This window comes from Hyla sarda, chromosome 4 (assembly GCF_029499605.1).
Source record: "Hyla sarda isolate aHylSar1 chromosome 4, aHylSar1.hap1, whole genome shotgun sequence".
In the NCBI taxonomy this organism is placed as follows: domain Eukaryota; kingdom Metazoa; phylum Chordata; class Amphibia; order Anura; family Hylidae; genus Hyla; species Hyla sarda.
In genome coordinates, this window is record NC_079192.1 from 22,537,246 (window position 1) to 22,561,385 (window position 24,140).

The 24,140-nt window shown below is 38.1% G+C and overlaps 4 protein-coding genes across 4 annotated transcripts; 3 read left to right on the forward strand and 1 right to left on the reverse strand.

Annotated features, from left to right (window-relative positions):
- Positions 1 to 1,605: 1,605 nt before the first annotated feature.
- LOC130366761 (homeobox protein siamois-like) lies at positions 1,606 to 8,913 on the reverse strand. Its single transcript, XM_056569096.1, has 3 exons — positions 8,250 to 8,913; positions 6,580 to 6,800; positions 1,606 to 1,961 (listed from the first exon to the last, which is right to left on the reverse strand). The coding sequence occupies exons 1-3, from the start codon at positions 8,566 to 8,568 to the stop codon at positions 1,770 to 1,772; spliced, it is 732 nt and encodes a 243-aa protein (XP_056425071.1). The 5' UTR covers positions 8,569 to 8,913; the 3' UTR covers positions 1,606 to 1,769.
- A 5,296-nt stretch (positions 8,914 to 14,209) lies between these two features.
- LOC130367320 (homeobox protein siamois-like) lies at positions 14,210 to 16,591 on the forward strand. Its single transcript, XM_056569728.1, has 3 exons — positions 14,210 to 14,549; positions 14,741 to 14,961; positions 16,127 to 16,591. Exons 1-3 carry the CDS (start codon positions 14,210 to 14,212, stop codon positions 16,310 to 16,312), a joined length of 747 nt encoding a protein of 248 aa, XP_056425703.1. The 3' UTR covers positions 16,313 to 16,591.
- Positions 16,592 to 20,140: 3,549 nt separating this feature from the next.
- LOC130367321 (homeobox protein siamois-like) lies at positions 20,141 to 21,493 on the forward strand. Its single transcript, XM_056569729.1, has 3 exons — positions 20,141 to 20,453; positions 20,847 to 21,067; positions 21,353 to 21,493. The coding sequence occupies exons 1-3, from the start codon at positions 20,141 to 20,143 to the stop codon at positions 21,491 to 21,493; spliced, it is 675 nt and encodes a 224-aa protein (XP_056425704.1).
- A 462-nt stretch (positions 21,494 to 21,955) lies between these two features.
- Positions 21,956 to 24,035, forward strand: LOC130367322 (homeobox protein siamois-like). The gene is made up of 5 exons (XM_056569731.1): positions 21,956 to 21,967; positions 22,168 to 22,329; positions 22,523 to 22,892; positions 23,279 to 23,499; positions 23,843 to 24,035. The coding sequence occupies exons 1-5, from the start codon at positions 21,956 to 21,958 to the stop codon at positions 23,981 to 23,983; spliced, it is 906 nt and encodes a 301-aa protein (XP_056425706.1). The 3' UTR covers positions 23,984 to 24,035.
- The last annotated feature ends 105 nt before the right edge of the window (positions 24,036 to 24,140 follow it).

Below are 24,140 nucleotides of genomic sequence, written 5' to 3' on the forward strand. Positions count from 1 at the left end.
CCGGACGCCAGGGCATGGAGTAACCCTTTAAATGGGTATTCCTAGTGAGATCAGCAGCCAGATTTTTCGTACTCTCACTGTGTGGCTCCTTCTAGCAAGGGTTAGCTGAAGTACCATGACTCTGTTCATATGATGTTTAGGGTGCATTCACACCGGGAGGGGCGCGATTTAAAAACTGTCCGCTGCCATTTCCCTGCCAAACCTGCGCCGGGGGAATGTGGGCACCCATTGACAACATTAAAGGGGTTCTCTGCTTTGGACAACTCCTTTGTGTTGGAGGGTCTCCAACCAGAGATTAGCTGTAATATGGGGGAAGTATAACAGCAATTATTTAATTTTCCTGCAGTGCCTCCACAGGTGAAATAAAATATTACACTCTGTTCATTGAAATGAATGGTCTGCCATGTATTACTTAGGCTTGTAGGGTCCTCCAGAAAGGAAGATGCTCTTTGCAGCTACTTTTTGTTCTCACCTTAATTTACCTATTATGATTATTAATATTATTGTTATCATTTGAGAATTAAATTATCACATTATAGCAGTAACAGCATTATTGACAATCACAGACATTTATCAACCGATTTACCCAAGTCTTTTTGCATAAAATTGTGGCAAAAAATTCGCAGTTGCGCCACCGTCTTTTTTCGTGCGACAATCTGCCACAAGAGCATTTTTTTTTCGAATCGGCGTACATAAGCGTTTTTACAATTTTAACTTGCCATAGTCAGAAATTTATCAAATTTATCAAGTCGCTAAGGCTTTAAAAACCTACTAAATATACTCAGGCCGAACCTTGGCTTAAAGGGGTATTCCAGGAAAAAAACTTTTTTTATATATATCAACTGGCTCCAGAAAGTTAAACAGATTTGTAAATTACTTCTATTAAAAAATCTTAATCCTTTCAGTACTTACGAGCTTCTGAAGTTAAGGTTGCTCTTTTCTGTCTAAATCCTCTCTGATGGCACGTGTCTCGGGAAACGCCCAGTTTAGAAGAGGTTTGCTATGGGGATTTGCTTCTAAACTTGGCGTTTCCCGAGACAGGTGTCATCAGAGAGGATTTAGACAGAAAAGGACAACCTTAACTTCAGAAGCTCATAAGTACTGAAAGGATTAAGATTTTTTAATAGAAGTAATTTACAAATCTGTTTAACTTTCTGGAGCCAGTTGAGATATATATATATATATATATATATATATATATATATATATATGAAAAAAAGTTTTTCCTGGAATACCCCTTTAACTAACAGAAACTGACTATTGTTTTCGCTTTGGTGAGAAAAAACTCCCGCTTTTGCTTACCTGCGAAAAATGTATTATAGCCGCGCAACAATATAGTAAATTTGTCGCGCGTAAGCAGAATGGAAGTGAAAAAATAAATAAATGAATAAATAAATAAAAAAAACCATAACTAAGCAAACTTTCATAAATGCCCCTCAATATTATTATTATTTTTATTATTATTGTGGGTATTATTATTATTACTGCTATCTGATTTCTGTATCATTATGAATATCACTATTGCTTTTGTATGATTATTTTCTTAAATAAATAAAAAATCATCAATATAAATACATTATATATCTTTTTTTTATTTTAAACATAAAATTTATTTTATACCATAGAATATAATATTGCACAGGGCATAAATTAAAAATAAAATCAAAAAAATTAAAAAAAATTAAATACTATAAATGAGTAAGGGGCATTATGTCACCAATGGGGCTGGAAAGTGCTGAAAATGCCGGTTCTGGGACTATTCTTCATTTTCAACTGAGGTGTCCACTGCTCTTGCTCCTCTGTGCCTGGGGTCCTATCTGGTGGATGGCGGAGATGTTCGTGCAGAATTTGGGGTTCGGGGACACCTCACATGCTATGATCGGCTTCACCCCGGGGTCCTCTGCTTCTTTAGATGTGGAGGATTTACTGGGGTATCTCGCTCTTCGGTTTTGAAACCAGACCTGAGAAAATAATGAAGATGTTACTTCACTGGAGAATTAAAAAAAATACACATAAATAGTTAAAATTGACATTAAAGGGGTGCTCCACCCCTAGACATCTAAGGGGCGGAGTACCCCTTTAAAATGGATAGAATAATAATAGACCGTATGGAAGACTTTGGCCTGATGTGAGTGTTTAAAAGTTCATTGTACAAATAGAAACACAATGTGAAGGGGGGGGGGGGGGGGTAGAAAAGATTTGTTTTACCACGAAAACTTTTCACAACTTTCCTCCATGTCTAGGTGGGTGGGGCTTAGTGTCAAATGGGTGGAGATCCATAAAGGAGGGGTGGCTTCCTGCTGCATCAGACTTATATTTAGGTGCACATCAAGGCTCCACCCTGTGTGACGTCACGCTCCGCCCCCTCAATGCAAGCCTATGGGAGGGGGCGTGACAGCTGTCACGCCCCCTCCCATAGGCTTGCATTGAGGGGGCGGAGCGTGATGTCACACAGGGCGGAGCCTTGACGTCACAACGCTTCGGCCCCGTGATCAACAGTAATCAGACCCGGAGCGAACACGCTGCGGGGACTGATTATAAACAGGGTGCGGCGTGCAAGATCACGGGGGTTCCCAGCGGCAGGACCCCCGTGATCAGGCATCTTATCGTCTATCCTTTGGATAGGGGATAAGATGTCTAAGCGCCGGAGTACCCCTTTAAAAGGGCACTCCAGAGGGAAAAAAATATTTTACATCAACTGGTGCCAGAAAGTTAAACAGATTTCTAAATTTCTTCTATTTAAAAATGTTAATCCTTCCAGTACTTATCAGCTGCTGTGTTCTCCACAGGTAGTTGTGTAGATCTTTCCAGTCTGAAAAAATCCAGACAACAATATAAATGCATTACATACTGTATCTTTTTTATTTGAAGCATAACATTTATTTTCATAAATTTTACCATAGAATATAATATTGCACAGGGCATAAATAAAAAAAATTTACCCAAAAAAAAAAAAAAAATTGAAATACCATAAATGAGTAATGGGCATTATGACACCAATGGTGCTCTCTGCTGCCACCTCTGTCCATGTCAGGCACTGTCCAGAGCAGGAGAGGTTTGCTATGAGGATTTGCTCCTACTCTGGACAGTTCCTGACACGGATAGATGTGTCAGTAGAGAGCACTATGGTCAGACGGGAAAGAACTACACAACTTCCTCTGTAATATACAGCGGCTGATAAGTACTGGAAGGATTAAGATTTTTTAATAAAAGTAATTTACAAATTTGTTTAACTTGTCTGGCACCTGTTGATTTAAAAAAAATGTTATATTCCCTATGGGGTATCCCTTTTAACCTCTTAAGGACATCGGGCGCATCCATACGCCCCCATTTTACAGTCCATAAGGACTGACGGCGTATGGATACGCCCATGGGATTTCCGGTCCCCGCCGCTAGTCGGTCGGGGACCACACTGGGATGCCTGCTGAAATCATTCAGCAGGCATCCCGGCACATCGCCGAGGGGGGTCCTGAGACCTCCCATGTCGGCGATCACAAGAAATCGCAAATTTTCGGCTATTCTGGGCTGATCGGGTCTCTGGTAACCCGATTGCCTGGAAAATAGGGATGATTGGAGCTGTCAGTGATCATCCTAAGGGATAGGAGCGAGGTTGCAGCGGTGCAATCTCCTCTTATCCCCTGCCATTAGTCAGCAATGAGTACTGACCAATGGCAGTTGAAGACAGGGGGGGGGGGGGGTTACCATGGAATCCCCCTGCTCTGTCCACCCCTGGATGTCGGGCAGAACGGGGGAGAAGATGGCGGCCGGTACCTGTAAAGAAGATGCGGTGGGGACCGGCGATCAGCGGTGGCATCAGCAGAGATCAGCGGTGCAGGTAGGGAGGCGACAGCGTGGAGCATCAAGGAAGGTGGCAGTAAAGCGATCTTTACTGCTGCCTTCCTAGTGGTTGCCAAACTGCAACTCCCAGCATGCCCAGACAGCCAACGGCTGTCTGGGCATGCTGGGAGTTGTAGTTTTGCAACATCTGCACGGTCACAGTTTGGAGACCACTATTACAGTGGTGCCCAAACGGTACCCCTCCAGATGTTGCAAAACTACAACTCTCAGCATGCTTAGACTGCCCAGGCATGCTGGGAGTTGTAGTTCTGTAACATCTGTCCCTTCAGATTTTGCAATTTTCATGAAAATTTTGAAAATTGCTGCTCTACTTTGAAGCCCTCTAATGTTTTCAAAAAGAAAAAATATGTCCATTTTATAATGCCAACATAAAGCAGACATATTGTATTTGTGAATCAATATAACATTTATTTGGAATATCCATTTTCCTTATAAGTAGAGAGCTTCAAAGTTAGAAAAATGCCAAATTTTCAAAATTTTCATGACATTTAGGGATTTTTCACCAAGAAATGATGCAAGTAACGATTAAAATTTACCACTAAAATAAAGTAGAATATGTCACGAAAAAACAATCTCAGAATCAGAATTATCGGTAAAAGCATCTTAGAGTTATAAAGTGACAGTGGTCAGAATTAGAGATGAGCGAACTTACAGTAAATTCGATTCGTCACGAACTTCTCAGCTCGGCAGTTGATGACTTTTCCTGCGTAAATTAGTTCAGCTTTCCGGTGCTCCGGTGGCTGGAAAAGGTGGATACATTCCTAGGAAAGAGTCTCCTAGGACTGTATCCACCTTTTCCAGCCCACCGGAGCACCGGAAAGCTGAACTAATTTATGCAGGAAAAATCATCAACTGCCGAGCCGAGAAGTTCGTGACGAATCGAATTTACTGTAAGTTCGCTCATCTCTAGTCAGAATTGCAAAAACGGGCTCAGTCCTTAACCCCTTAAGGACGCAGCCCTTTTTCACCTTAAGGACTGAGCCCTTTTTCGCAATTCTGACCACCGTCACTTTACGAATAAATAACGCGAAAACACTTTTACCGAATATTCTGATTCTGAGATTGTTTTTTCGTGACATATTCTACCTTATTTTGGTGGTAAATTTGCGGCGTTAATTGCATCCTTTTTTGGTGAAAAATTTCAAAATTTCTAACTTTGAAGCTCTCTAATTGTAAGGAAAATGGATATGCCAAATACATTTTATTTTTCTTCACAAACACAATATGTCTCCTTTATGTTGGCTTCATAAAATGGACATATTTTTGTTTTTGGAAAAAATTAAAGGGCTTCAAAGTAGAGCAGCAATTTTCAAATATGTCATGAAAATTGCTAAATCTGAAGGGACAGATGTTACAGAACTACAACTCCCAGCATGCCTGGGCAGTCGAGGCATGCTGAGAGTTGTAGTTTGGCAACATCTGGAGGGCTACCGTTTGGGCACCACTGTAACAGTGGTCTCCAAACTGTGACCCTCCAGATGTTGCAAAACTACAACTCCCAGGATGCCCAGACAGCCTTTGGCTGTCTGGGCATGCTTGGAGTTGCAGTTTGGCCTTCCTAGTGGTTGCCACAGTAAAAAACGTTTTGCTTTCACTTTCAATTCCCCCCCCCCCCCACCGTCGATTCCCTACCTGAGCAAGGATCCAGTAGGCTCCAGCGAAGATCCCAGGTCCCCAGGCATCTTCTCCTGCAGGTACGGCCTCCATCTTCTTCCCAGATCCCCTCGACATCCCCTGCTAATGGCAGGGGATAGGAGTAGATCGCAGCTTTGCGACCTCACTCCAATCCTTTAGGCTGATCGGGGCTGTTGCTTACAGCTCCGATCAGCCCTATTTTCCGGGTGATCGGGTCACCAGAGACCCGATCAGCCCGGAATTGGAGAAAATCGCATGCCTGAATTGACATGCGATTTTCTCCGATTGCCGACATGGGGGGGGTCTCAGGACCCCCCTGGGTGATGTGCCGGGGTGCCTGCTGAATGATTTCAGCAGGCATCCGGCTCCGGTCCCTAACCGGCTAGCGATGGGGACCGGATTTCCCACGGGCGTATGGATACGCCCTCAGTCCTTAAGGACTCGGAATGCAGGGCGTATCCATACGCCCTGTGTCCTGAAGAGGTTAAGGGGTTAAAGGGGTATTCCAGGCAAAACCTTTTTTATATATATATATATATATATATATATATATATATCAACTGGCTCCGGAAAGTTAAACAGATTTGTAAATTATTTCTATTAAAAAAGCTTAATCCTTCCAATAGTTATTAGCTTCTTAAGTTTTCTGTCTAACTGCTCAATGATGATGTCACGTCCCGGGAGCTGTGCATGATTGGAGAATATCCCCATAGGAGCTGCACAACTCCCGGGACGTGAGTCATCAGAAAGCAGTTAGACAGAATACAACAACTCAACTTCAGAAGCTAATAACTATTGGAAGGATTAAGATTTTTTAATAGAAGTAATTTACAAATCTGTTTAACTTTCCGGAGTCAGTTGATATATATATATATATATATATATATATATATATATATATATATATATATATATATAAATTTGGCCTGCATTACCCCTTTAAGCAGTAAAACGGGGTAAGGAAAACATGGCTTTTTTTTTTTTTTCCAAAAACACCACCACACCTGTCTTCAGGTTGTGTCTAGTATTGCAACTAAATGTTACTGCAATTTAAAGAATTTGTCACAGAGGCAAAAAACTGATTACCTGGATCCTGGGCTCCGGGATCCCAGTCACCTGAGCGAAGCAGCATCTGCTGACATAGTCGGGGTAGGGATTGATGTCAAACTGCTTCTGTAGGAAGAGGGTTTGCTGCTTGTTGTAGAGCGTCCTCTTTCTACACTTTTGAGCTGATGTTGATGGGACTTGATCTTCTTTCTCTTCCTCTCCTAGCCTAGATATTTCTGTATCTTCTTCAGGCATCACCCCTGAAAAGTGACCAAGCGGATGATGTTAATGGTAAGAAAAACACCTCACGAAGACCTCACGAATCCAATATCAGGACAACGAGCAACACAAAGACAAGAGCGCTATCCATTCAGGCATGGAACGTCTCTTAGTTTGTTCCATTTTGGAAGAGTTGAAGGCTAACCAGAAACAAGATGGATAGAGATAATTCATGGAGTTGAGAAACCCAGAGAACCCAACTAAAAACAGGACGTTTGAGGAAAACACTGGTCATACGGTCTAAAGGAGTCAAAGTCAACTTCACTTGGGCTAGGTTAAAGGGGTTATCCAGGAAAAAACTTTTATATATATATATATATATATATATATATATATATATATCAACTGGCTCCAGAAAGTTAAACAGATTTGTAAATTACTTCTATTTTTTTGTTATTTTTTAATCCTTTCAGTACTTATGAGCTGCTGAAGTTGAGTTGTTCTTTTCTGTCTAAGTGCTCTCTGATGACACGTGTCTCGGGAACTGTCCAGAGTAGAAGGAAATCCCCATAGCAAACCTGTCCTGCTCTGTGCAGTTCCCGAGACAGACAGAGATGTCAGCAGAGAGCACTGTTGTCGGACAGAAAACAACTCGACTTCAGCAGCTGATAATTATTAGAAGGATTAAGATTTTTTAATAGAAGTAATTTACAAATCTTCAGTGCATGAGAAAACAAAGAAAAGTCGGCACTCACCGGATTTCCAATGCAGCAGATTTTATTGCACATTACTCACAGCCGTAGTACAATTCTCGGGGAGACGACGGATGGTACAAGGGGGGTACCACAGAGAGGCGACACCTGTGTTTCGCACTTAGTAGTGCTTCAACAGAAGTTAGCAGTGCCGAACTACTCATCTACACGCTACATAATTTACAAATCTGTTTAAATTTCTGGAGCCAGGTGATATATGAAAATATTTTTTTTTCCTGGAATACCCCTTTAACATCAGGAATGTGGCTCTGAGGCACATATATGTCAGGAAAATGCCCAAGTAACAAGCTGTCATATCCATGTTTGACAGGCATGGACCCTATTCAATTCTATGACCTGAACTTAGTCAGATAGGTATCCAGCTAAAGCCACCCTTCCCAGTCTGAGCCAAAACTTGTATATGCTTGAAAAATGACACAGACGTAGTCACTAGCCGACTACGTTCAGTCATTGAATTGAATAAGGCTTGTGCCCGTCTAAGCCCAGATATATCAGCATGTCATTTGGACATTTTCCCAAATCATCCACGCCTCGATGGCAGATATATCAGACAAATTGTGATGTGAACAAAGCCTAAGGCTCAGCCATGATTTACCTTTTCAGGACTAGAAGAATACATATTAAAATGCAGTACTACTCCACCAATGGTGGTAAAACACAGTGCTACATGTGGACAGCCAAAATCAAATTCTAAAAACTTTATAAAAATGTACTTACTTTTAATTCCTTTTGCTTGCTGCCTGGTTGACTGGTGCTCATCGTGATCAATAATGGATGGTGTTGACTGGTCTCTCCATAAGTTGAATGGTCTGGTTACGGGAAGGTCCTGTGGGATCCCGAGAATGGAATAAAGCTCAACCAGGGTGTCCTGAAGTCGACTTGGATCATTTAGAGATTTCGGTTTTCCTGTCTCCAAGGAAATTCTAGGAAATGAGACGTTGGTGTCCTTGTCATTTGGTGGAAGGTAGAGTTCTGGGTAGTCATCCTGTAGAGAGAGAGCATTGTGGATGACTTGATCCAGCTCTGGGTCCTCCATGTGTGCTTGTCTTTGGGGCTCCTCTGTTTAGATTTGAGGACATACTGGACTTTCCAGGTCTTAAATAACCACATGATACTTGGAGACACCAAAAATGTATTTTGGGACACAAAAGAAGACATAACTTTCATCTGACTTTAAAGAGGCAATGACACCTTTAGGCCTTGATCCTACGTGGACATGTCTACCCAGTTCACACTTTCGTTTTTGGACCAAAAGAAGAAGTGGTGGTCCACAACAAATATGAATAAGAAAGTGTTACATAAAAACAATGAAACATAAACTACAAATAGATTGAATCAACATTTAGGGGGACATGAAAGAAGGCAAAATAAATTATTATGTAAAAAATTTGCTTTGATATTGACCTAACCTTTACCTGTAAGTTTCAGGGTAAAAAACAAAAACAAAATAAAACATAACATAAAAAAAAAAGGACAAAATAAAAAAAAGAAATATATATATATATATATATATATATATATATAAAACCAAAGAATATTGCTGTATTCTCCTGTTGCTATATATATATATATATATATATATATATATATATCTATATATCTATATATATATCTATATATATCTATATATATATATCTATATATATATATATATATATATATCTATATATATATATATATATATATAAATAAAATAAGGAACGAAATGGAACATTAAATTATAAAATTACAAAACAAAAAAGACTAACAAATAAAAGAATGTTATAAAACCAAAAAATAAAATACTAAGAAAATGAAAATAAATGAAAAACCAGCAAAATTATACGTAAAAAACCAAATACATAAAAAAAATTGCTAAAAGATAAAATTAGCAATAACAAAATAAAAAAAATGGAATTACAAATAAAAAAAATTGAACAAGATAAAATCTAGAAAATAAAGAAATAAAACATTTCGGCTATGTTCAAATGACATGAAAAATACTGGCATACTTTGTTAACGTGTTTTTGCGGTCACATTTTTGATCTAATCGTAACAAAATGTTCAATTATGGGTGAAAAAAGCCTGCAAAAACATGTGTAAAAAATATGTTCTTATTTTTTACGCACTGTGAACATAGCCTTACTAAATAAATGATACCAAAATAAAGTAAAATGTAAAACGAACAACATGTAAATAAAAAGAAAAGTAACTAAATACTAAATGTATTATAAATAGAATTAAAAATAACATAAATAGTGACATAATATTGTTTTAACTTTTTAACTATCGTATTTTCCGCCGTATAAGACGCACTTTTTCTTCCCCAAAACGGGGGGGAAAAAGTCGGTGCGTCTTATACGGCGAATACACACCTATCGCGGCGGTCCCTGCGGCCATCAACGGCCGGGACCCGCGGCTAATACAGGACATCACCGATCGCGGTGATGCCCTGTATTAACCCTTCAGACGCGGCGATCAAAGCTGACCGCTGCGTCTGAAGGGGAAAGTGACACTAACCCGGCAGTTCAGTCGGGCTGTTCGGGACCGCCGCGATTTCACCATGGCGTCCCAAACAGCCCGACTGAATAGCCGGGTTAGTGCTTACAGGACACCGGGAGGGACCTTACCTGCCTCCTCGGTGTCTTCTCCGTTCAGGGATCCCCTGTATGGCCGGCGCTCTCCTTCCTCGTCATCACGTTGTCGCGTACGTGCATCGGCGTGCGTAACGATGTGATGGCGGTGGCGGAGAGCGAGGATACCCGGCCGGCAGCAGAGACGTTCCGGAGTGACGGGGACACGGCGACAGCGCGACATCCAGCGCAGCGGTGACGGGTCCGGAGCGGCGGGGACACATGAGTATTACCATCTCCTGCAGTGGTCTTCAATCTGCGGACCTCCAGATGTTGCAAAACTACAACTTTCAGCATGCCCGGACAGCCAACGGCTGTCCGGGCATGATGGGAGTTGTAGTTTTGCAACATCTGGAGGTCCGCAGGTTGAAGACTACTATTGGGTTCAAAATCTTAATTTTTTTACATTTTGCACCTATAAATTGGGTGCGTCTTATAGCATCCTATAGGGTGAAAAATACGGTATGTCCTAAAATTGACAGATAACATTACCTTCTGTAAAAAAATAAATAAATAAATAAATAAATATAGTATTTTGATTATTTGTTGAAAATTTTTGTCATACTTTTTGTTTGTTACATATCGTCTCAATAGCAGTCAGCAATACAGGGCTTATAGAGGCAATACCACTGTCTTTATGGGAATGGATTAGTAGGGATCACCAGGTGCCCCCCTGCACATGGCCAACCCTAATAAGCTCAACAAATAAAAAAGTTAGGCCATCAAATGGTCAAAAAGATTATTTTGAACGTCCTAATGATAATCTTTGCAAAAAAGAAAGGAAGAAAAAAGGGGAGGACCGCGCCTCGCGTAATTCCGATGGAGAAAGTGTCCCTTAGAGACCCTCTTACAGGGGTACTCCAGTTGAAAAAAAAAATGTTTTCATGAAAAGTTAAACAGATTTGTAAATGACTTGTATTAAAAAAAAAAAAAATCTTAATCCTTCCAGGACTTATCAGCTGCTGTATGCTCCAGAGGAAGTTGAGTCGTTCTTTCCAGTATGACCACAGTGCTCTCTGCTGACACCTCTGTCCATGTCAGAAACTGTCCAGAGCAGGAGCAAATCCCCATAGCAAACATCTCCTGCTCTGGACAGTTCCTGACACAAACAGAGGTGTCAGCAGAGAGCACTGTGGTCAGACAGAAAAGAACTATACAACTTCCTGTGGAGCATACAGCAGCTGATAAGTACTGGAAGAATTAAGATTCTTTATAGAAATAATTTACAAATCTGTATAACTTTCTGGCGCCAGTTGATTTGGAAAAAAAAAATTGTTTTCCACCGGAGTACCCCTTTAAGTAATGCCTCTCACCTGGAGTAGGACTTGGGTGGGCGTATCACCCCTATGTATCAGGGGTACAGTGGCGATTAGAGATGAGCGAACTTACAGTAAATTCGATTTGTCACGAACTTCTCGGCTCGGCAGTTGATGACTTATCCTGCGTAAATTAGTTCAGCCTTCAGGTGCTCCGGTGGGTTGGAAAAGGTGGATACAGTCCTAGGAAAGAGTCTCCTAGGACTGTATCCACCTTTTCCAGCCCACCGGAGCACCGGAAAGCTGAACTAATTTACGCAGGAAAAGTCATCAACTGCCGAGCCGAGAAGTTTGTCACGAATCGAATTTACTGTAAGTTCGCTCATCTCTAGTGGCGATCATAGGTTGCTCGTATGACTGGAATTCTGAGGTCGGGATCCTGTATAGTAACAATGGTTCTCGGAGGAAAGAAGCACTGCGATTGCGCTACCGTCACGGATCAGACTTGAAGATTAAGAGTATCAACAAATTTTATTGACACATCATATAAAAAAAACAATAAATAGTGCACCTAAAGGTGCACTATTTATTGTTTTTTAATATGATGTGTCAATAAAATTAGTTGATACTCTTAAAGGGGTATTCCGGCCAAAAAACATCTTATTCCCTATCCCCCGCGATCTCCCTGCAGCACCCGCATTCTAGGCTGCGTCTCCAGTTTCGGAAACCTCCGGGTTTCGGGGACGTGACGTCACGCCACACCCCCTTCATTCATGTCATGTGACGGCCATCACGCCCCCTCCCATAGACATGAATGGAGGGGGGTGTGACGGGACGATATGTCCCCAGTCTGGGAACCCAGAGGTTTCCGAAACTGGAGATGCAGCCCCGCATAGAATGCGGGTACTGAAGGGAGATCGCGGGGGTCCCCCCACGATCAGACATCTTATCCCCTATCCTTTGGGTAGGGGATAAGATGTTTTGGGCCGGAATTCCCCTTTAATCTTCAAGTCTGATCCGTAATGGTACTGCCCCCTCCCCCCTAGTGCTTTTTTCCTCTGAGAACTATGATAATCTTAATTGTGGCACTGTACAAGTAGGGACCCCCTTGAACCCAATACAAATAAAAAAAGAGGGGTTTTTATTGAATTTTTATTGTGGTCATGTGGGTCCCCCTCCAACAACCATGTACCGATCCTGGTGTCTTGTGGCATAGGATCCCCCTCAGACAGCAGGGGCCCGGGTGTGCCATGTAATCACATTACCATAGACAGCTGGGCATTGCCCCCTGTAAGTAGATCAGACGCTCGCTGGCTGCAGTAATTCAAGTCTTTAGGATTCTAATGGCCATTATGGTATAATAAATAACCAATAATGACCCCACCTCAATACACAAGAGGGGACATCAAAGAGATGGGCGGCCTGGTCAGACAGGAGGTAATAATGTGGTATCACCCCAATGATGTTTAGTATTAAATCCAATCTGACACTAAAATATCTCTATAGAAACACAATGAGGGAGATTCATCAAACCTGTACAGAGGAAAGGTCAACCAGTTGCAACCAATCAGATGGCTTCTTATATTTTTAAAAAGGCCTCTAAAAAATAAAAGAAGCGACGTGATTGGCTGCTATGAGCAACTTTTCCTCAGCGCAGATCTTGATGAATTTCCCCCATTTATATACTGTATTTTAAAATCTATCTAATATCTATCTATCTCATATCTATCTATCTCTCTATCTATCTATCTATATATCTATCTCATATCTATCTATCTCATATCTATCTATATATCTATCTCATATCTATCTATCTCATATCTGTCTATTTATGTGCCTGTTTATTTATCTCATATCTATCTATCTATCTATCTCATATCTATCTATCTCATTTCTATCTATCTATTTCATATCTATCTCATATCTATCTATCTCATATCTGTCTATCTATCTATCTCATATCTATCTATCTATCTCATATCTGTCTATCTATGTGTCTGTTTATTTATCTTCTATCTATCTATCTATCTATCTATCTATCTCATATCTATCTTTGTGTCTGTCTATTTATCTCATATCTATCTACCTATCTCATATCTATCTATCTATCTATCTATCTATCTCATATCTATCTATCTATCTCATATCTATCTATCTCATATCTATCACCTTGATATCTATCTATCTATCTATCTATCTCATATCTATCTATCTTTCTATCTATCTATCTCATATCTATCTATCTCATATCTATCTCATATCTATCTATCTCATATCTATCTCATATCTATCTATCTATCTCATATCTATCTATCTATCTCATATCTATCACCTTGATATCTATCTATCTATCTCATATCTATCTATCTTTCTATCTATCTATCTCATATCTATCTATCTCATATCTATCTCATATCTATCTATCTATCTCATATCTATCTCATATCTATCTATCTATCTCCTATCTATCACCTTGATATCTATCTATCTTTAGCAAGCCATTTGCAGTATATTTATATATGTCTGATTCTTTTGTGGTCACATTAGACGTGTGAAGAGAAATTCTCCAGAATCAAAGGTTCTGCTAAAGACAATAATTTACATAATACATTTGTGTATTGTTCTGCTCTATGAGGCGTCAATGGTCGGCGGTCTGTAGGGGAGATCAAGGGAGGAGGCATCATTTTTGTCACTCTTAAGAAAACATCAAGGGAAGGTCCACTTTGTTCTCCCGGACGATCCTTCATCCATTTCATATATATAAGATGGTTGAGAGTCCTGGATCCATCATTCTCCTCAGTGACTAGTCATGGACTCAGAGCTGGACCAGGTCGTCTGCACCATACTTTCTTTAGAAGAAGACTATCCAACATTGTCTCCTACCCTGGTGGATCAGGAAACTTCACTCAAAGCTATCAACGTATTTCATGGTCTCTTCTCCTCCATGGAGACCCAACAAGATCTACAGAACTCTCTTACCCTGAAGCAATCTCTATTGGAGGTCTACAATCTGCTGGGAATCCAACAACAGGCCCAAATGTGGAAGAACATGAATCTAAAGAATCCCCTAAAGACAGAGAAGACACCGGTGTCATCTTCATCAACCTTGGACAACGTATCCAATGGAGGTCTTCGTGGCACATCTAAACGTTAGTCAATACTTTATGTTATTATTCATGCCTGAAATATGTCATTGATTAGAATTTTTATATTAGAATTTTCTAGAATAGCAAAAAAAAAAGTTAAGAAGTTGGATTTCTTTACATCCTATTGTGTTTTGAGTATAAGAATGTAAGTTATGGAGTTGCGTTTGAATATGTCCTCCATCTTGTGTCCCCAGGAAAATCCCACGAACAAGAGAATGAAGTCTGTAAGAAGGCCAGGGGGGAGAAGGACGAGACGAAGACGACGGCCACGAATACCAGATGTCGAAAGAGGACGAACTACAGTAAGGAGCAGATCCACGTCCTCATGAGGGAGTTTGACCGCAACCCATATCCAGATTTTACCAACAGAAACCGGATCGGCAAGATAACTGGGATTTCAGAGCCAAGAATACAGGTAAGGAGTGATTTCAGGCTGTGTTCACACACGTAGGATATTGGATCAGTATTTGTAGACAAAACCAGGAGCGGAACCAACACAAAGAAGAATTATAATGGAAAGATGTGCACCTTCTTCTGTGGCTAAAAATACTGATCAAAATACTATGTATAAACCCAACCTTATAGTTAGATAAAATGTCATAATGATAATAGGAATAATAAATACATAATAATAATAAAAATGGTATTGTTAATAATGATAATTGGTACAACTTATTATTAGAATTAGTTTACATACAGTTTTTTGAACTTTTTGGGGCTATCTAGAATTAGAAAAACAGAGCTGAATTCTTCCAAAAACAGCGTCACCCATGTTCTCAGGTTGTGTGTGGTATTGCAGCTCAGATAAACTGAAGTAAATAGAGACAAGTTGTAATGCTACACACAACCTGAGATCATGTGTGGTGCTGTTTTTCCATTCCTATATAACCTTATTTTTAGCTGTTTTTGTGTTCACAGTTTTTATCGGAAGTTTTTTTTTAGCTTTTGGCCTGTTTTTTTTTTTTTTTTTTTTGTTTTTTTCTCAGCCATGTGTGGCTTAAAATGAGGCTCACAAAATTTATATACATAGCCGTATTATTTTTCATCTCTTTTTAGTATTATTATTTTAGTATTATTTCTAGCCTTATTTATTATTTTTCATCTCTTTTTAGTATTATTATTTTAGTATTATTATTAGCCTTATTTGTAATTTTTCATCTCAATTTGGTATTATTATTATTAGCCATATTTGTTATTTTTCATCTCTATTTATTATTATTATCCTTATTGTTCTTATTGTTATTAGAGTACTATAAGCTGATGATAATAAAGAAGTTATAATATAATAAAAAAAATTGTGAATAAAAATAAATGAAACAATAATATTTATATTATAATACTAATAATAATAGTAAATCATTCTGGTAAGAACTATAAATAATGATAATTCTGACTTTTTCCACTATTATTGATATTATGATACTTAATCCTAATTTATACTATTATTATTTACTTATAATTCTTCTTTTATCACACATATTGGAATTGTTAGAATATTGTTTGTGCTTCTCTTTATTCGCTCTGTTATGACATTTTATTTGTTTATTAATTCAGAATATTTTGATTTTATTTTTCTCCAGGTTTGGTTTCAGAACCGAAGAGCGAGACATCTACTAAAACCAAGCAAATCTGAAGACGACGCCCAACACTGGAATTTCACAACTACCGAAAAGATCTGTGCAGGTTACAATGAGAATCCCCCCAATCCGCAGCTGTATGAGGACACTACATGGATGCTTCCAGATATGGGGCCCATTTTATATTGAAGAAATGTAAGACGGGAAAAAGAGAAAAAAAGAGGACAGTGCCTCGTGTAATTCCGTGGGACTAATGGGTCCCTAGATATTAGGGTGGAAGTGTGCTCACCTTAGGTGAACCTTGGGTTCATGCATATAACCCCTCCGTGTTGGGGTACAGATGTGTCATCCGGAGCTGCAGCCCGCTGATACGGCCTATGTCCTCGAGGGGGTCGGCAAGTGCAGTAGAAATATGCGTGAAGAAAAAGGCGATGGCGCTGCTCGATTAGGCCAAATTCCACGTAGTCTAGATGTAAAGGGTCCGTGGAAAAGAGAAAAGAAAACCAGGGCAACTCACCAAATACGTAAACTTCAAGCTTCTTTATTGATCCATGAAGGGTATAAACAGTGCAAGACACGGGTGGACAAAAAACAGGGGGACGTTTGTTCGGGGCTACGGTGCCGTTTCGCAAGATATGCTTCAACTGGCCCAGTGGGCCAGTTGAAGCATATCTTGCGAAACGGCACCGTAGCCCCGAACGAACGTCCCCCTGTTTTTTGTCCACCCGTGTCTTGCACTGTTTATACCCTTCATGGATCAATAAAGAAGCTTGAAGTTTACGTATTTGGTGAGTTGCCCTGGTTTTCTTTTCTCTTTTCCACGGATTGTTTGCATTGGACTTTGCTATTACCAGTGAGCACCATCAGACGTGGTTGAGCCAGCAGAGGCATTGGATGTCAGGTGCTAACAATTAAGTAAGCAGTGCCGAGTTTGTTCTCTCTACTATTGAATACTAGATGTAAAGGGTATCAATTTTTATTGACACGTTTCGGGAGTAAACTCTCAGACAGCCATTGTCCACAATTGACAAAGGGAGAGTTTACTCCCGAAACGCGTCTTGTACTTGTACTTTGTAATGTCCTGTCCTTTTGTATTTTGTGTCAATTAAAATTGATACCCTTTACATTTGGACTCCGTTGAATTTGTCATGTATCAATTTTTATTGACACGAATTTGTCAGGGTATCAATTTTTATTGACACAAAATACAAAAGGACATTACATTACAAAGTACAAGTATAAGACGCGTTTTGGGAGTAAACTCTCCCTTTTGTCAATTGTGGACAATGGCTGTCATACAGCTATTGCCCACAATTGACAAGGGGAGAGTTTACTCCCGAAACGCGTCTTGTACTTGTACTTTGTAATGTCCTTTTGTATTTTGTGTCAATAAAAATTGATACCCTTTACATCTGGACTCCATTGAATTTGTCATGTTATATTGAAGCATTAGCTTTATAACCGAGATATCATACTCCTGTACAGGCACTTAGTGGGGGCAGAGCCGGAGATTATTTATTCACAATGTTTGTGATTCAAGTAAATACTGTAACTGATTTTTCCATTAATTCATCTTTAATAAAAATTATATATTTTCTGTGGATTATTTGAATTGTATTGTTTCTTTTATTATAACGTGTAAGGGAAATACCAAAGTGAAAAAAAATATATACTATAAAAACCTCTACTTTATACCAGTGTTCTCCAAACCGAGGACCTTTTGCAACTCCTGGAGGTCCACAGTTCGGAGACCTAGGCTTTATACCATATTAGTGAATTCAGATAGTAAAAGGGTTTTCCAGAAAAACAGCACCACACCTGTCCTCAGGCTGTTTGTGTTATTACAACTTGGCTCCATTCGCTTAAGAGCTGCAATGCCATGCGCAACCATGTGGTGCTGTTTTTGGAAGAAATCAGCTCTGTTTTTGAAATCCTGTATAATCCTTCCCACTATAGAATGTATGGGTATGTCTTGTCCGCCGGTACGTTTCACGATAGGATATTTTTTTATTTAACTATGCTACAGGGGCTGTAAAGTTAGTGTAGTCCATAATATAGTGTCTGTACCTGTGTGTGACGGTTTTCTCACAATTCTTCTATGATTTTCACCCCAATATTTTTTTTACCAGCATACAAAATGAATGTTGTCTCAGATTTTCCCCAGGTTGCAATGCGGCCGAGACCTGACTCACTAGTCAGCTGATGACAGGGAGCCTGTCTGCTTCAATGGGTGAGGGATCGCTTGGTGGGAGGGAGATCAATTTGCAATTAATGCAACAGCTGTAGGAACCCTGATTAAAAACCATAGGTCTTTTGAATGGATGCAGCTCACTTATATTTCAATGGGTGGGGTGGCTGATGTGTGGGAGGGAGGAAAATGGAATTATGAAATTTGTAGGTAATGAAGGAAAGTCAAACAGGAAATAGCCAGTTCAAAAAAAGATAGCCTCAACATTATGGTAATTTCACAACATAGCCATTTAGCCCCAAGACACACGCAGATCCTTCCCAAGCATGTCCATTACTGTCTGCCAGGTACGTACTAAAATATGGTGGATAACCCCTTTAAGGTAAAAACAGGCAGCTTCCTTAAAGGGGTATTCTGCCCACAGACATGTTGGCGTCATGTCAAAAACAGCACCACACCTGTTCACAGAATGTCGGGTGCTGCATGGAGATCGCGGGGGGTCTCAGCGGCGGGACCCTCGCACCAGGAGCCCTGAGTGTTATCAGTCCAACTCCAGTTGCAATCTAAGCTTATGAAATGCCTGGACAACTTGTCAAAAGGTATTTTCTAAATGTCAGCGACGCTTTAACCCTTTAATCAAGCAGCCTGTTTTGGCCTTTATAACTGGGCCAATTTTCATTTTGGTATTTTCGCTTTTTCCTCCTCGCCTTTTAAGAGCCATGACATAAATTTTTACATTCACAGACCCATATTGGGGCTTGTTTTTTATCATGACACCTTTTATTCTATAAAAATCTTATTCGTGGGGAGAAATTGAGAAAACCCCTGCAATTGTGCAAATGTTGTCAGCTTTCATTTTTATGTAGCGCACTGTATATTAAAACTTAAACATTGGCCCAGATTTATCAATCGGCCTTCATGGTCAGTCCTCCCTAGCATATGAATGTGTAATCTGACACATATGACATTTGATTTATTTAACTTAAAACACTGGTCACATACTAAATTAAACTTTCCCTTAGAGATGAGAATTTCATACTATATGTTATTTATCACATTAAACATTAAACGAACATCAAAGAGAACCCTAATATACATCATTTTACAAACAAAACCCATATTACTGTTCCTAGGTCACAGTGAGGTGTCAAGCGGGAGGAGTCCTGAAGGGTCAGAGTCTTTTATAGAAACATCAAAGTACAACTGACCCTCTCCCCAACACATTTTCCATTTAACTTTTCTTCAAAATTTATTGAATTCTGCTCTTTTTCTGAATTTTTTTTTTTGTTAAAATGTTGTGTCATATAGAGACTTTACGAGAGAGAGAGAGAGAGAGAGAGAGAGAGAGAGAGAGAGAAAGAGAGAGAGAGACTCACATTATAGGGTTCATATTATAGATGCAATACTAAGGCCTTCCACAGATCTTCTGAACCAAACAAAAAAAAACATAAGAATTATATGCTCATATTCTATGTGTAATTCATTCATTAATATATAGATGACAGTCTGTATAATGTCTGTACAATTATATATAAATAAATTAAGATAGATATATGTATATATATTAGATTCTCCCATATGTAAAGAATAATTGATGCCTAATACACAATTGAGAGGCCTATTTGCATATAAAAGCCCATAGCTCTCTGGTGTGTAGCAGTGCAAACATGGGTAAAAGGATCAAAGAAGGCGGTGCCTCCCCAATACTACAAAATCATTAAAAAGTGATCCTTCCTTTTGTCTGTCAATACCCATGGGCCCTGGCTATAAAGGTTTCTCCAAAAATACTGAAACCATCATTTCTCCAAGAGCAGTGGAAGAGCCAAGTCATGGATACTGAGCTAGACCAGGTCCTCTGCACTATCCTCTCTCTAGAAGAAGACTATCCAGCATTGTCTCCGCCCCTGAGGAGCCAGGAACATCTGACAAGTAACTTATTTACTATTAGTGAATTTATTTCACAGAAAGAGACGCAGGAGAAGCTTCATCACTCCACTATTCTACAACAGACAGTATGTGAATTATATTCTATTTTAGGAATCTGTGATGAATCCCAAACTGGGAAGTACATGGGACAGAGCATAAGAGACAGGACAATTCCTAAAACTAACAAAGAAAACCAAATTAAGAAGCCGCTCAAAAGTAAGTGTCTGTTTTATATTAACATTTTCAAATATGTGTTGTAAAGACTAAATATAAATGAATATTATAGGTCTATTTTAATTGTAAAATACATTTATAAAATAATTTTAATACAAATTGTGCTATACTGTACAGTAAAACATATGTGATTTATGGGTCAGCTGTAGAGGATATAGTTTGTTTTAATTATAGTTGTATTTCAATTTAATTTTATATGATGTATTTTTTGATAAGGACAATTATAAATAATTATATAGTTATAAATATCTATCTATCTTTTTATATATATATATATATATATATTTTTTTTTTTTTTTTATTATTATTATTATTATTATCAATTTTCTTTCCATATTCCTACATTCTCACAAATTTTTTTTTTGGTACCTACAGGAAAAAGTTCTGATGATGGCCAATATGGATGTAAGAAGCCCAAAATAGTGATTGATAACTTTCAGACAGTATCTTCCAGTGCTCGATCCAGAAAGAAAACCGTCTACAGCAGTGAGCAGATCAAGTTTCTTCAGAACCAGTTTGACTGTAATCCTTATCCAGATTTTGTGAAAAGATGTCGTATTTCTCAGATCACGGGAATCCCCGAACCAAGGATACAGGTAATGATACAACATGTATTAGTACTATGATGATGATTATTATTACATTTATGTATTTTTTATTACTTGCTTATTATAATTAGCATTATTTTATTTTATTTCATCTGAAATTTTATAATAATAAATAATCACCATCATCATTAGTATTGATATTATTAGTGGTAGTAGTTGTAAAATTAATAGTATTTTTCCTTTACAGTTATCACATTTTTACAATGATTCATCGTTATTTTTGCTGTTAGTTTTTTTTACTTATTTATTATTAACATTTATTTATTTATACAGGTTTGGTTCCAGAACAGAAGAGCAAGATACCTTCCAAGAAGCAGCCAAATCATGGAAAAGAAGAAATCTACAACACAAATCCCTCCTTGTGGTCGTGAGAAGCTTCCGTTCACCTCCCCCGAGGACATATGGCTATTCTGAGAAATTGTATCAATAAGGACCTCAGTATTTTATTTATAGTATATCTATTATGGTTCTTAAAGGAACAACATGTAAAGTGTAAGGTTGAGTTTCTAGGTGCTTATTTATTAATACAATATTTTACTTTTTTCTACAATTAATATACAGATTTGTCTGGACTTTATTTATGACATGAAGCTTCCTTAATACATTCAGGATTTAAAAAGAGGAAACTGGGAAAGAAGTACTGAAGCATCAAAGTAAGTCCCAATAATAGAAATGTAAGTTTTGCTTGTTGTTTTTTGTGTAACTTTAGTTAAAAAATTGCTTTTGGCCACACCCATGTATACCAAAATTTCCTAAAAAGTGTATGTATGTTTCTAAATACATATTATGTTCAGACTTTTAAAAATGTTGTTATAGACTTAGATATATATCAAATATAAAATATACAGCAGAACAAAATATGTTGTGGGTCACTCGATGCTCCCTAAAGTATTGGAAAAATATTTTAGATCAAAGCTTTAAAGTCAATTTCCATATCAAAGATCACACTCCTCCTGGGTAGGAAGGTGTGAAGGGCAAGCTAAATGGATCAAAGAAATGGGTGATACCTCCATATTACAAAAACATCAAAAAGGGGTTCAGCCTTTGTTCTTCAACCTACATAACATGCTGTGATACATACATCACAGGTTGCTCAGAAATGTAAGCCATATATTCGGATAACAGCCATAGATGTTGAGCTAGACCAGATAATCTTTACTGTCCTCTTTCTAGACGATTATCCAGCATTGCATCCGCCCTTGAGGAACCAGGGACATCTAACAAGTCATTTCTTTAATTTTCTCCTACATGTATAGAATAATTGATGCCTAATACACAATTGAGAGGCCTATTTGCATATAAAAGCCCATAGCCCTCTGTTGTGTAGGACTGCAAACATGGGTAAAAGGATCAAAGAAGGTGGTGCCTCCCCAATATTACAAAATTATCAAAAAGTGATTCTTCCTTTTGTCTGCCAATACGCATTGGGCCCTGGCTATTAAGGTTTCTCCAAAAATACTGAAATCAACATTTCTCCAAGAGCACTGGAAGAGCCAAGTCATGGATACTGAGCTAGACCAGGTCCTCTGCACTATCCTCTCTCTAGAAGAAGACAATCCAGCATTGTCTCCACCCCTGAGGAGCCAGGAACATCTGACAAGTAACTTATTTAATATTAGTGAATTTATTTCACAGAAAGAGACGCAGGAGAAGCTTCATCACTCCACTATTCTACAACAGACAGTATGTGAATTATATTCTATTTTAGGAATCCGTGATGAATCCCAAACTGGGAAGTACATGGGACAGAGCATAAGAGACAGGACAATTCCTGAGACTAACAAAGAAAACCAAATTAAGAAGCTGCTCAAAAGTAAGTGTCTGTTTTATATTAACATTTTCAAATATATGTTGTAAGGACTAAATATAAATGAATATTATAGGTCTATTTTAATTGTAAAATACATTTATAAAATAATTTTAATACAAATTGTGCTATACTGTACAGTAAAACATATGTGATTTATGGGTCAGCTGTAGAAGATATAGTTTGTTTTAATTATAGTTGTATTTAAATTAAATTTTATATGATGTATTTTTTGATAAGGACAATTATAAATAATTATATAGTTATAAATATCTATCTATCTTTATATATATATATATATATATATATATATATATATATTATTTTTTATTATTATTATCAATTTTCTTTCCATATTCCTACATTCTCACAATTTTTTTTGGTACCTACAGGAAAAAGTTCTGATGATGGCCAATATGGATGCAAGAAGCCCAAAATAGTGATTGATAACTTTCAGACAGTATCTTCCAGTGCTCGATCCAGAAAGAAAACCGTCTACAGCAATGAGCAGATCAAGTTTCTTCAGAACCAGTTTGACTGTAATCCTTATCCAGATTTTGTGAAAAGATGTCGTATTTCTCAGATCACAGGAATCCCCGAACCAATGATACAGGTAATGATACAAAATGTATTAGTACTATGATGATAATTGTTATAAAATGTATGTATTTTTTATTACTACGCTTCTTATAATTTGCATTATTTTATTTTATTTCAGCTGAAGTTTTATAATAATAAATAATCACCATCCTCATTAGTATTGATATTATTAGTGGTAGTAGTTGTAAAATTAATAGCTTTTTCCCTTTACAGTTATTACATTTTTACAATGATTCATCATTATTTTTGCTGTTATTTTTTTTTACTTATTTATTATTAATATATATATATATATATATATATATATATATATATATATGTATATATGTTTCTACAAAACTTTTCATCTTTTACAGGTTTGGTTCCAGAACAGAAGAGCAAGATACCTTCCAAGAAGCAGCCAAATCCCGGAAAAGAAGAAATCTACAACACAAATCCCTCCTTGTGGTCGTGAGAAGCTTCTGTTCACCTCCCCCGAGGACATATGGCTATTCTGAGATATTGTATCAATAAGGACCTCAGTATTTTATTTATAGTATATCTATTATGGTTCTTAAAGGAACAACATGTAAAGTGTAAGGTTGAGTTTCTAGGTGCTTATTTATTAATACAATATTTTCCTTTTTTCTACAATTAATATACAGATTTGTCTGG

What these genes read in the sequence shown, in the direction of transcription:
- LOC130366761 (XM_056569096.1), bottom strand. Translation starts at nt 8,568, where the DNA reads ATGGAGGACCCAGAGCTGGATCAAGTCATCCACAATGCTCTCTCTCTA. An exon ending in GCAAGCAAAAGGAATTAAAA is followed by an intron (nt 6,801 to 8,249) that starts GTAAGTACATTT and finishes GTCACTTTTCAG; the next exon opens with GGGTGATGCCTGAAGAAGAT. An exon ending in TCCCGGAGCCCAGGATCCAG is followed by an intron (nt 1,962 to 6,579) that starts GTAATCAGTTTT and finishes TTATTTTCTCAG; the next exon opens with GTCTGGTTTCAAAACCGAAG.
- LOC130367320 (XM_056569728.1), top strand. Translation starts at nt 14,210, where the DNA reads ATGGACTCAGAGCTGGACCAGGTCGTCTGCACCATACTTTCTTTAGAA. An exon ending in TCTTCGTGGCACATCTAAAC is followed by an intron (nt 14,550 to 14,740) that starts GTTAGTCAATAC and finishes TTGTGTCCCCAG; the next exon opens with GAAAATCCCACGAACAAGAG. An exon ending in TTTCAGAGCCAAGAATACAG is followed by an intron (nt 14,962 to 16,126) that starts GTAAGGAGTGAT and finishes ATTTTTCTCCAG; the next exon opens with GTTTGGTTTCAGAACCGAAG.
- LOC130367321 (XM_056569729.1), top strand. Translation starts at nt 20,141, where the DNA reads ATGGATACTGAGCTAGACCAGGTCCTCTGCACTATCCTCTCTCTAGAA. An exon ending in AATTAAGAAGCCGCTCAAAA is followed by an intron (nt 20,454 to 20,846) that starts GTAAGTGTCTGT and finishes TGGTACCTACAG; the next exon opens with GAAAAAGTTCTGATGATGGC. An exon ending in TCCCCGAACCAAGGATACAG is followed by an intron (nt 21,068 to 21,352) that starts GTAATGATACAA and finishes TTATTTATACAG; the next exon opens with GTTTGGTTCCAGAACAGAAG.
- LOC130367322 (XM_056569731.1), top strand. An exon ending in TCTTTAATTTTCTCCTACAT is followed by an intron (nt 22,330 to 22,522) that starts GTATAGAATAAT and finishes CTGGCTATTAAG; the next exon opens with GTTTCTCCAAAAATACTGAA. An exon ending in TCCCCGAACCAATGATACAG is followed by an intron (nt 23,500 to 23,842) that starts GTAATGATACAA and finishes CATCTTTTACAG; the next exon opens with GTTTGGTTCCAGAACAGAAG.